This window comes from Dipodomys merriami, unplaced genomic scaffold (assembly GCF_024711535.1).
Source record: "Dipodomys merriami isolate MVZ:Mamm:240054 unplaced genomic scaffold, mDipMer1.0.p SCAF_72, whole genome shotgun sequence".
NCBI classification, from domain to species: Eukaryota; Metazoa; Chordata; class Mammalia; order Rodentia; family Heteromyidae; genus Dipodomys; species Dipodomys merriami.
This window is the reverse complement of record NW_027206313.1, coordinates 1758738-1771694: the sequence shown is the minus strand read 5'-3', so window position 1 is coordinate 1771694 and position 12957 is coordinate 1758738. Positions and strand designations below refer to the sequence as shown.

Genomic DNA, 12957 nt, shown 5'->3' with positions numbered 1-12957 from the left:
GAGTAGCAAATGAGGTGTGTGTGTGTGCGTGCGAGCATGTGTGTGTGTGTGTGTGTGTGTAAGAGAGAGAGAGAAAGAGAGAGAGAGAGGGGGCTTCAAAGAGGCAGTAGTTAGCTTCTGTGCAGTTGAATAATAGTACAGGGTTTTGAAATATAAAGGGCCATATGATAAGTACTTTGAATGGAGCAATAAAACAAAAGCCCAATTAGAATCGGTGAAGTAGGAAGGAAAGAAGAGGAAAGTGCAAATGGACAATTCTTTAGAATATTTTTCTGTGGAAGGACAGGGTAAAAAAAAATGTAGCAATGGTCTCACTGGAAAATGAACTATGAAAGTTGTTGGTGGGGATGGGAGGAAAAACGGGGAGAGAGCATGGGCAAGGGTGACACTACCCGTAAAACATGTACGCTACCTGATTTATGTAACTGTAACTCCCCTGTGTATCACCTTTATAATGACAATTAAACATTTTAAGCCGGGCGCCGGTGGCTCACGCCTGTAATCCTAGCTACTCAGGAGGCTGAGATCTGAGGATTGTGGTTCAAAGCCAGCCCGGGCAGGAAAGACCTCAACTGCTAATGACTGGATAGATGAATATTTGTAATTTGCCAAGACAACACCATTAACAGAAATAAAACCATCTTGGAAATACTGTCACATTGACAACTAATGAGACATGAAAGATGCAGGAGGGTCCCTAGAAAGTCACGTACAATTATTTGCATTTTAGAATATGCTCATTGATACTGACGTGTTTCCTAAGGAATATTTTTAAGGTTTCACTGATTGTGAGTAATCTTGTAAAATTATTTCTTGTCCAGGACAGAAAACCTGAAGCTCCAATTAGAAAGTTCCAGGTTTCTCTGAGGCTCTTGGGACTTAATGTTTCCAAAATTCTGTTAATGAGCAGAAATTGTACTTGCCTGGTTTAAACCCTGGAAAGACAATTCTCAGCAAGATTTGTTTTAAGAAGACACTTTCCATAGCAATCAGACAATAGCCCTCAGTGATGAATAGGGTACAACAATGGATATTAGCTCTTTATCTCCAATCTCAGAGCTGTTGTACCTCACCTCCTGACCTTTTGTTCCTAAAATTGTCAAATTCAGATGCTTACTAAGGAATCACTGGTAACTGACTAATAGGAAATACCCAGAACAGAAAATGAGAGTTGGTAGTTTACAAGTGTAGAGAGTCACCAGGGCAACTGCCAAGGATAATGTTACGCAAGTGAAATGAATTCTTTGGACTCCCCTTTTTCCATGTTTTGTGTCTTCTCTTTCTATAGACATCAACCAGATATAATGTATCCCTTGATTTCATCTCCCAAAAAAGGTGATTTGACAAACTAATCTACAGGCAATGATTGCTACCTAATATAATCATATTGTCAAATGAGAACACTGGCCCATGGTATATACACTCTGTACTTCTTCCCAGGCTGGGGAATGTGTATGGATAGGGGCTTCCTAACTCCTCCTTCCATTTTATCCAACTAACTTGTATTGAGCATCTCTTCCGTGCGTCGTGCTAGAAACTAGATCTTGGTAAATGTATGATTACCATATATTATATCACTTAATTCTCACAATAAACCCATGGTGCATGTGTGTGTGTGAGGGGGGGGGTATTCCCTGCTTCTACTGGGCTTGAACTTCAAGCTTAGGTGCTGTCCTTTGCTTTTCCCCTAAAAAACACACTACCACTTGAGCCACATTCCATTTTGTTTGTTTACTTATGTATTTATTGTTTAATTGTAGATAAGAGTCTCATGGACTTTTTTGGCTGCAGTGGCTTTGAGCCATGATCTGAATTCAGATCTTAGCCTCCTAAATAGCTAGAATTACAGGCTTGATCCTTGGGTGCTTTTTACCCCAAGAGGTTACATTTATGATTTAACTGGTGCTAGAACCAGTTAGATACTCAGAACCAGTTAACTGATTGGATCAAGGTAACCCTATTAGAGAATCAAGAGCCAAAGCATGGTCTCACCTCAAAGCTCTTTCCACTACTGTGTGTTTCCCTAGGTGAGATCTAAGTTATTCTCAGAGAGAGAAGAATCGCAAAACCTGAAAGACAAGACTACTATAAAAAGGACTATCAAAACAGAAACTACAGGCTTAAAAATATAGTTGGAGCCAGGCGCTGGTGGCTCACGCCTGTAATCCTAGCTACTCAGGAGGCTGAGATCTGAGGATCGCGGTTCAAAACCAGCCCGGGCAGGAGAGACCGTGAGACTCCTATCTCCAATAAACCACCAGAAAACCGGAAGTGGCGCTGTAGCTCAAGTGGTAGAGCGCTCGCCTTGAGCTGGAGAGCTGAGGGACAGCGCTCAGGCCCAGAGTTCAAGCCCCACGACCGACAAAAAAAAAAAAAAAAAAAAAAAAAAAAAAAAAAAATATATATATATATATATATATATATATAGTTGGAGCTACTTAAGAGATTGAGATCTGAGAATCATGTTCAAAGCCAACATGGACAGACAAACCATGAAGATTTATATCTCTAAGTAGCTAAAAGCTGGAAGTGGAAGTGCAGTTCAAGTCGTAGAGTAGCAGCCATGAGCAAAAAAATGCTGAGCAAGAGTGTGAGGCTTCATGTTCAAGTCCATGTACCAGCATCACACACCAAGAAAAAAGTTTATATATATATACACATATATATAAACAAATTTACATACAACCTATACATAAAAATAATATATACATACATAAAAAGCTTTCCTGGCCGTTTACACTAAAATAAAAAGAATTACAGATAGACTATGATCAACAACTAAAGAAAGGAAAGAAACAATAGCACTGGAGATGAGGCTCAAGTAGTTGAATGTGAGCCTTGAGAAAAAGCCAAGGAGCAGCAGGAGGAGGTGCTAAGCTCAAGCTATTGTCACAAAACAAAACCAAGTAAGAAACCACAAAAATACTTCAAGGATATGGTTTATGAGTCATTCAGTCTTTTGGTGGGATATATTTTGTATATAATATCACAAATGGGAAGTTTGTAAATTCAGATTTTAATAACTTGGTATCAAGAATTTACATAAGCAAAGTTAAAAAGCAAATGGAAAACAAAAAACAAAAATTGTGGAATGAATATCTGAGGAAGAACCTTTACAAAGCGAAAGGAATGTTCCTCATAGAAAAAAATAAATAGCTGAGGAAGCAGTTTCAAACAAAAACCCCTAAACTAGCCACATATATGGGGTAAAGTTCAACTTCATCGATTTCCTGCTCAAAGAAATACACACTGACCAAGGAAATGTGCATACATATTAATAACAAGCAAAAAAATATGTCTATTGTGATGTTTTTAATACTGACAATTGGAAGCAGGTGTTTAAATATACAGCGGAGACTGTAACTTACAGTGAAGTCATATAATAAGTTCAATGCAGTTATTATTTATTTCCAGGTCTGCTGCAAAATTGGAAAGCTTACCCTTACAGCATTCCATTAAAATGCCCACACCCAGGGAGAATATCAGTGATTCACACCACCACTGCTTTTCTAAAATCCTTCAATACTTTGTATTGCCTCCAGGATTTTAAAAAAAAAAAAAAAAGAGCTTAATTAGCTCTGAAGACAGTTTGATTTTAAGACAAATATTGGTGGCTCATTCCTGCTATCCTAGCTAAGATCTGAGAATCCTAGTTCAAAGACAGCTTAGTCAGCACCCAAGCCATGAGTTCAAGCCCATAACAAACAAAAAATAAATATAATCAAATAAATATTTCTGTGTTTTTCTCAAAATTTCCCTGGATGGGGCTGGGAAAGTGGCTCAAGTGGTAGAGCACTAGCCTTGAGCTGAAGAGCTGAAGGACAGCGCCCAGGCCCAGAGGTCAAGCCCCACAACCAGCAAAAAAAAAAAAAAAAAAAAAAGTTTCTCTGGAAAGTATTCTAGCATGAGTCTACTTTTAAGACTTCTTTATGAAGATAGTAGAAACTGTTTTCCCAATAACCCTGGCTCCTCTGCTCTTGAGAGTGTATAAACAAAATCATAGTTGTGTTGAGAATTAGAAAATTGCACTTAACTCCATTTTGTATCTTCTGCCATGGTAGACAACTTAAGATTTCTTTTATTTCCTTACATTTGAAAACTTAAAAACGAATACACGTGTTTGGTCTGTCATTTCTTTTTTCTTTAGAACAAGATGTTCTGTATAGTTACTTCAGAGATGATAATCTTTGAAAATGGGAAACAGGAAAACTTCAATCAGGGAGGATATGGGATGAAATTGGCAAGGAGAAAACAAATTATCTGGTGGTAGAGGTTGCCTAGATTATTGCTAAGCAGGGTGAATTGGGGCAAAAGATAATAAATAAAGGAAGCAATTAACTAAATACTGGCAGCCTATGGCATTAGAAAAGTTTGTTTTACTCAAATATAGAAAGAAAATGAGAAACATAAAGTAATCATGGAGACTAGAAATATTAGTCCTGGATTTCTATGAAACTTGAATGCCATCAAAGCTATCCAAAATTTCATCAAAGAAACTATTTGAGGGATCTTTGTCATTGGCTGGAGGTATGTACAGGTACAGAAGATGAGAGTCAGGGTATACCAGTTTGAACTGTATTCTGTTGCTTATCTCCAAACTTCACTACCTGCTCCTTTCTTAGATGCTTATATTTGCTTGGTGCGGATTCAGGGATTTACTTAGCATATAAGAACCAACAAAATATAATGGCACTCTAAGGTGACAGGAAATATGCAGACCACATTTTTCCATTGGTTTTTCTGAGGGTTTTGTTAGATCACTCAGCCCCACCCCCCCCCCAGCCCAACACAGCAGGAGCCTGGATTCCAATTCGGATCTATTGCAGCCACTGCCTTGCAGGAAACACATACACTTGCTTGGTTAGCCTGCCAAAGTCTCACTTCCCCCTCCAGGATACAGGGAGCCAGGCGTTGGCAGATGAAGGTTTCCTCAGGAACCCAAGGTGGCAGAAGCCAGCCCTCCTTCTTCCCCTGTCCATAAAAATCAGCCAAACTATGGTAACATCTGTAAAAAAATAGCCTCAGGAGGTCCACACCATTCCATAACTACCAACAACCAGGTACAGTACTCAGTTTAAAAAACAAAACAAAACAAAACAACAACAAACACAGTACTAGAGACTCAGCTTAACTCTCTGGCTGATGTGGCCTTCCAAAATAAAAGGGCCCTGGACTTATTGGCAACTAAAAAAGGGGTAACTTGCCTTTTCTTAAAAAAAAAAAACAACCAAAAAACCAAAAAGTGTTGCTACTATATTAACATGCCTGGAAGAGTAAAACAAAGCATCAAAACTATTAAAAAAAAAAAAAAAGATAGCTGTAATAGGCTGGGAAGGTGGCTCCATGGTATGCATGCATGAGGCCCTGGATTTGATTCCTCAGCACCACATAAGCAGAAAAAGCTGGAAGTGGCGCTGTGGCTCAAGTGGCAGAGAGCTAGGCTTGAGCTGAAGAGCTGAGGGACAGCGCCCAGGCCCAGAGTTCAGCCCCCATGACTGACCAAAAAAACAACAAAAAAATAAGATAGCTGTAAGGCCCAACCAGGATTCACAGGTCTTTGGCAGCCCCTTACCACCTTGCAGCCATTTTTTTTGACTGTCTCTAATTATACCTTGCCTATACAAGTGTCTGCTAAACATTCTTATAAAAAGATGCTCCTGAGAGGGTACCCGGTCAAGCACTACTTCATCTCTTTACAGCAAGAAGCAGCTCCAGAAGAAGCCGCCTCTGCCCACACTCCTGGCCTGACACTTGTACTTACTAAACAGCAAAAAGGGGGAAGTAGCAGGCCCTCCATCTCATGTCCTCGCCCCTGCCACAAAACCAGGTGACCTGGACCGGCCCCACTGCAGCTGGCCTCCAGCCCTGGCTGTTCCTCCCACTCCACTTCCCAGAGTGGCTTATGGCTTGGGATCCTGAGGAAGTCTTTATGGGCCAACACCTGACTGGGTATCCTGGAGGGGGAAGTAAGACTTTGGCATCCTAACCAGTTGTATTTGTTTCCCTGCAAGGAAGTGACTAGGATAGATCTGAATTGGAATCCAGGCTCCCGCTGAGTTGGGCTACGAGCTGAGTGATCCTATAAATCTGACGCTGAACAAAGGACAGGCACCGTTTCTCCCTCTCCTGTGAAGGAGATGGCCATGTCAGGCCCTGCTGACCATAAACTCCTTTTGCTGCAGGTGATGTGTGGTCTTCTGGGATGGTGGCTTTTACACATTGTAGACTGATCCGTATGAATAAGTGAGATTCAAGTGTTTATGTTCAGAGGCTTATTATCTGCTTAGCAAATAGGAAGGCCAGCATATTCCTTGAACCTGGGAAGTAGGTTTTTTATTAAGACTGCAATTTTTTTTCTTAAAAAATTTAAAAAATGAAAATGTTAAACTACATTAGAATTCTGTCTTGTCTCTCCAGATACTCTTAATAGCAAGGAAGGTGTGATCATCAAATAATTACAAGGAAAACAAATATCCCTTCCCTATACCTGGTGGGAGTGTATAAAGTACTCTTGGCGTTGATGAGTGTTTTCTCTGTATCTTGTCAGTTGGAAAACTGTGGACGTTTGCTGGACCAATGAACAGGACCACCAAGAGTGAAAAGGGCAACTAGCATTGAACACAGCCCCAGTTACCTGCCCATCAGTATTCTCTAACAGGATGTTAAGTGTGTCTGTCTGGTGGAGGAGCCTCTCCACCTTGGACGGAGGCATTACACAACCCCGCAGCTGCAGGGCACACATGGGGACAAGGGGACGCGAGTCCGATTCCACTGCAGGAGCTGAAGACAGGTGCTGCTGGAGCAAGACGTTTCCAGTCTCATCAGCTCAGCTTCAAAGAGGGACAGGCTGTATCCCTTCAGTTTCCAGACCGTGAGTGACTGGCCCCTTAGTTGTCTCCATGAGGGGTAAAATGCCCTTTCCTTTACTAATATTTAAGCAATTAAGTGGTGCTGCTTATTATAATCTTTAGTGTTTTTCTTTCAAATTGATAAATGGTATCACCCCAAAGCACTTCCCTAAGACAACTTTCTTTGTAGATGATCTTACTTTTACAGGTTATATGGCAGAAAGTGAGACCTTATCTCAAAAATAGGAGTAAAAAAAGCAGGAGGTGTGGCCCAAGTGGTAGAGCACCTGCCTAGCAACAGCAAGCTTTTGAGTCTGCCCTTCCCAGAAAAATGACTCATTATATATGCATATACACACGAAATACATAATATGTATACACACACACGGACCAAACGTCACACATACACACACACATCTTTGGTATTTGTGATGAAAACAGACATTGGTAGGGTTCACATCACTAGGTGGTGGAAGTATAAAGCTTTACAAAGACTTCAGTTGAGAGTCTGTTTAAAGATGATGAGAGGTGGATGCGATTGGTAAAACATTCTTTTGTCTCAACTTATCTATGAAAGGATTGTAAAATGTTGAATGTTAGTAAAGCTCATCTGTCATGCATGTGGTAAATGTTGAAAACTGTCAGTCATGGTCCTTCCTGAACTGGGGATGATACCTATCTTTCAAGGTTGTTAAGTATTTTTTTTTTTTTTTTTTGGTCCGGTCGTGGGGCCTGAACTTTGGTCCTTGGCGCTGTCCCTCAGCTCTTCAGCTCAAGGCTAAGCGCTCTACCACTTGAGCCACAGCGCCACTTCCCGCTTTTTTCTTTTTGCTTATGTGGTGCTGAGGAATCGAACCCAGGGCCTCAGGCATGCAAGGCAAGCGCTCTACCACTGAGCCACCTTCCCAGCCCCAAGGTTGTTAAGTATTAATCAAGATGCCATACAAGGTCTCACTGATGGACCTCAAGTAAATATATTTAATAAAATCTAAGCTGGAGGTTTATGATACTTCCAAGAGAGAAAATACAGTACTGTTGTTTTTATAGCTAATGTGGCAGACATCAACTTCAGAGATGCTGAGACATGAACATTTTTGCACTAGAGCTAATAAGAACATTAAAATGTTTTTCCTCCTTTTAGTCCCTACTCTATTGTTTTTTGCTCCCTGAATCTGAAGCAGTCTTCCTATCAAGACTTTAGGGTCTCTAACACAGCTCCAAGTAGTCAGCCTTTAAGCATTAAGTTATCTGTATCACTTTTATATTCTTTATCAGATTCCTCAGTGTCTCATTTCAATACGAATTCAACCACGCAGCTCCAATTCCTTACTATATAAGGCAAATATTAAAAAAGAAAAATCTTCTTCCTAGTTCTAGCAGGCCTAATATTTAGGTTAACTACCATTTAGTGACCTAAATCTAGACATGGAAAAAAAGAACAAAGAAATTCACATTTTATGTAATACCAAAAGTAGTAGAAGGGTTAAACAGAATGAAGACGGAGAATAGAAAACTTTTCAACAAAATGATTACCAAGATCTCATCAAATGTTCAGATACTTTCTCAGTTTCACCCAGCAAATACCAGGTGGGTAATATAATTGGCTTATTACTTGTAGAAACAAAACTAAACCAACTCTATAATCTCGGGGTGGGGGGTGGAACTAACAAATTGTAGAAGAACAGAAATCGAATATCCACAAGTTTTGGGTCACTGGGTTTATTTCACTTAGGTCTCTTGGCAAATATTTAACTTGGATACTTAAATGTCATTTCAATTAGGTACCTCTTTAGTCCTTCATCAATTACTTCAAGGATTCTAGTCTCAAATACATCCCTTTCTTCTACAAACTTTTGAAAAAGATGAACACCTCCGCCAACTCCGAAATAATGTGCTTTGCTGGCCAAAAGCACCCTTCCATGTTTCCCCAACAGTTGGAGGAATGTCTGGTGCAAAGCACTATAATAATCTGGGTTGTAAATAGTTTCAGAGGTGAGAATGAAGTCATATTTTACAAAGAGTTCTTCACTGCTTAGTACAAGCTTGCAAAACTCAGACCATTCTCCAGAAAAAAAACGACATTTAGCTAATTCCTGTGCTACTCTTGATTTTCTGCATCTTTTCACAACCTGTTCCTTTACATCGTTTTCTTCATCTTCCAATGTCGAGTTACCCAGGAGATTAGGTAAAGTCACTTCATCAATCACCAAACTGTTATAATCTTGAAAATGAACTTCTCTGGCCCCTACTTTGAATGCAAATATACCCAGCAACCCTGATCCACAGCCAAGATCCAACACTTTCTTCCCAGCAAAGTTCACTTTGGCCTTTGTGAAATGAGCCAGAAGATCAAAAGTACATTCCCAGATTTTTAAGCCTCCTTCGTAAACACCTGGAATCAAATCAGAGTGAGAGGAAAGGCTTTCTCCAGGGAAGTTCCCTTTCAACAAGCTGTTTTTCACCACTGACAGTCTAACCTGCTGGAGACCTGGTAACATTTCTCTGACCTTATTTTCTAACACCTTCTTTATGTCTTCAGGCATCGCATGCTCTTTGGCAACTCTCAAGCAGGGCTGATTTTCACCTGGCTCTGAATCCCCCGGTCCCTTTGTTGCACTGAGTGTGCTAGCAGAGTCTTGGGAGGGGTCTGAATTTTCCAGTGATGTAGTTTTCAACAAATGATTCGGAGGCACCACAAATGCTGCTGTGGGACATTTTCTGTCCCTCTGTGTTCCTTTTCCACTTTCTGCGGCTGAGGATTCTTTTGAGGAATCCAGGGTCAAAACTCCGTCCCCAAGGGTGGTAAACTGGTCTTCTATTGTGAAATTAAATTGAAAGGTCATCTTCTTCTCAGCACCCAATCCTTCAATTCAAAGAAAGATGCTTCAACTTCTTAACAATGTGATGATACACTCAAATCTGCTTCAGTTATTCAATGAGTTTTTGTTGGGTCAGTTTCTGTTTAGCTGCTTATACACAATGACAAGCACTTAGAAATGTTTCTAAAGATTTTTTTGGGGTTCTTTGTTCTTTCAACTTAGCCCTAAAGTAGAAAAATAAAAAAAAATGATTAAACCAAAATGTCTAGAATATCAAGTCGTTTTCCACATATATCTCCCTTTTCTAAAGTAGCTGTATAAGTGTGTATTAGGTTTGGGAAAACACTTTTACGCTCAAAAGTTGGAGAAGAAAGTAAATTAAGAACAGCAACAGCAGCCATGGTAGCAGCAGAATGAACATAAAAGTTCAAGATTTAAATGCTGCTTGTTTGTTTACTTATGCATGCACGCACACTCGCTACACTGAGGTTTGAACTCAGGGCTTTGCTTTTTGCTCCATTTGTACGAAGCCCACGGCTTTCGGCCCGGACACCTCGTGTCTTTTAGCTGTCTTTGCTGTGCCGACACATCCATCCTCTAAACCTGCACCATCTGCTCACTTACGGTACTGCTTAAGAAAGTTCACCGGGATTAAAGGCTGCATTTTGATTTAGGGAGCGTGGCTTTAAGGTACATACACGTACTTTCTGGCATGTGCGCACACGTTCTGGTGCGTGCACAAGTACGTTCCGACATATGCACACATGCTCTGGCGTGCACATGTACATTCTGACGTGTACACACACGCTCTGGCGTGCACACGTATGTCCTGACATGTGCACACACGCTCTGGCGTGCACACGTTCGTCCTGACATGTGCACACACGCTCTGGAATGCACACTTACATTCTGACATACGCACACACGCTCTGGCATGCACACGTTCATCCTGACACGTGCACAAACGCTCTGGCGTGCACACGTTCGTCCTGACATGTGCACACATGCTCTGGCGTGCACACATACATCTTGACATGTGCACACACGGTCTAGCATGTACACGTTCGTCCTGACATGTGCACACACGCTCTGGCACGTGCACACGTTCGTTCTGACATGTGCACACACGCTCTGGCGCGTGCACAGTTCCTTCTGACATGTGCACACACACTCTGGCGCGTGCACAGTTCGTTCTGACATGTGCACACATGCTCTGGCGCGTGCACATGTACGTCCTGACATGTGCACACACGCTCTGGCACGTGCACATGTATGTCCTGACATGTGCACACACGCTCTGGCATGCACAGTTCGTTCTGACATGTGCACACACGCTCTGGCGCGTGCACACGTTCGTTCTGATGTGCATACACGCTCTGGCGCGTGCACATGTATGTCCTGACATGTGCACAACGCTCTGGCGTGCACACGTACGTCCTGGCATGTGCACACACGCTCTGGTGCGTGCACACGTATGTCCTGACACATGCACACACACTGGCGTGCACACGTTCGTTCTGGCGTGTGCACACACGCTCTGGTGCGTGCACACGTACGTCCTGACACATGCACACACACTGGCGTGCACACGTTCGTTCTGGCGTGTGCACACACGCTCACTCAGGTGACTTCACCTAAAGCGTTCGGTCCAAACCGGCGTCCCACGCGTCCCCTGCCCTGAATGAAGTAATACAGACTTCCGTGTGGCGGCAAGGCCCGCGCTCACCGCGGCCCGCGCTGGGGAGACGACGGGGCCTACCGGACGCGACGCCCTCGTCCGCCCCGCACGCACGCACGCACGCACGCACGGGCCGTGCGCGGGGCCACGCCGGGAAGCCGAGCCCGGCCCGTCCGCGGCGCAGCGGCCGGGCTCGGGGCCGCCGTCTCGAGGCCCCCGGGGCCGCGGGCCGCCAGCCTGCGGCAGCACGCCTACCTCGTCTCCCGGCCGCCTCAGCCCGGTGTAAACCCCGCAGCGCGCGGACCCCGCGCCACCCCGCGCCGAGGCGCGCTCGGCAGTGAGTCGAGGCCTCCAGCCGGCTAGAGAGGCCCCGCGGGCTGCCGGCCAGCGACGAGCGTCCCTCATCCGGGGACGCGCCGCCCGCTTCCTCTCTATGGTGGTAGCGGGCGCGCAAAGCCTTGTGGGACGGCGCCCCTTCCGGCGGCGGCGGCGGCGGGAGCGGTAGGAGCTCGCGGCCGTCGGCGGAGGGAGCATGGCGCAGGAGCGCGCGGCCGCGGCGAGCGCGGCGCCCCTGGAGGAGGTGAGCGGCTGGCCGGAGGAGACGTGCCGGCGGGAGCTGCCGTCCGTCCTGCCGCGGCTGCTCATATCCTTGGCGGTGGCCTCGCCCGGGGCGGGCGGCGCGGGGCGGGGTGGGGGGGTCGGGCGGCGCGGGGCGGGGTGGGGGGGTCGGGCGGCGCGGGGCGGGGTGGGGGGGCGGCGCGGGGCGGGGCGGGGTGGGGGGGTCGGGCGGCGCGGGGCGGGGCGGGGTGGGGGGGTCGGGCGGCGCGGGGCGGGGCGGGGTGGGGGGGTCGGGCGGCGCGGGGCGGGGCGGGGTGGGGGGGTCGGGCGGGCGGCGCGGGGCGGGGTGGGGGGGTCGGGCGGCGCGGGGCGGGGCGGGGCGGCGCGAGGGGGAGCGGAGCAGGGCCCGCCGCGGCCTGCCGCCGCCGCCGCCTCGGGGCTTGCGCGATGGAACATTCTCGATGAATTCCACCTCGCGGAGCTCGACGTGGGCTCCTGGGCGCGCGGCATCACCGCGGCGGCTGCGAACACGTGCCGAGGTGCCGGTGTCCGAGCTCTGGGGTTACCGTGATGGGCAGGAGCGTTCATTTCTCTCGCTGACAGGTTCTTTCATGATAACGTGGTTTCACAGAAAACTAGCTGGGTCTGTTCGGTCGCGGTGCAAGCGTGGTTCACAGCAGCCCGTGAACACAGAGCTGCCCAGTGTCATCCCGGGAAGGAGGGTAAGATAGGTTCGACTAAAGGTAGATACCAATGACGCAAACACTGTGGAGAGAGAAGTAATAACCCCGCTTTTCACGTCAAAAGCCATAACTACACAGTTTGAAAAGGTGAACTTCTACCTCAGCAATTCTTAAAGCATTTCCTTAAGGTATTTTCACAGTACTGTTGTTTTCTTAATAAACGTTTTCAGTTTTCAATGTAAAAGTAAGCCAGTACTTGGAGTCTAATTTCGGTCTCTTGAATCTGATACATTTCCAAGGAGTTCTTTGTGATTTATTGTAAGTAATGAATATCCTATTGTTATGCTATTTGTATCTTCCTTAACTATATT

The 12957-nt window shown here is 45.1% G+C and overlaps 2 protein-coding genes across 6 annotated transcripts in view; one reads left to right on the top strand and one right to left on the bottom strand.

Moving 5' to 3' along the window:
• Positions 1-8473: 8473 nt before the first annotated feature.
• Positions 8474-11745, bottom strand: LOC138818198 (histidine protein methyltransferase 1 homolog). Of its 2 annotated transcripts, none has more exons than XM_070009168.1 (2): positions 11601-11745; positions 8474-9891 (listed from the first exon to the last, which is right to left on the bottom strand). In XM_070009168.1, the coding sequence occupies exon 2, from the start codon at positions 9689-9691 to the stop codon at positions 8597-8599; it is 1095 nt and encodes a 364-aa protein (XP_069865269.1). In that variant the 5' UTR covers positions 9692-9891; positions 11601-11745; the 3' UTR covers positions 8474-8596. The 2 variants fall into 2 exon arrangements, with proteins under 2 accessions (XP_069865269.1, XP_069865268.1); XM_070009167.1 differs by lacking the exon at positions 11601-11745 and adding an exon at positions 11302-11433.
• An 85-nt stretch (positions 11746-11830) lies between these two features.
• LOC138818193 (FIGNL1-interacting regulator of recombination and mitosis-like) overlaps positions 11831-12957 on the top strand; it is a 36113-nt gene continuing 34986 nt past the window's right edge. Inside the window, exon 1 of one of the 4 annotated variants that reach the window (XM_070009148.1) lies at positions 11831-11988. In XM_070009148.1, the coding sequence (XP_069865249.1) occupies positions 11878-11988 (111 nt within the window). In that variant the 5' untranslated portion in view covers positions 11831-11877. The other 3 variants (XM_070009147.1, XM_070009150.1, XM_070009151.1) reach the window with 3 other exon arrangements.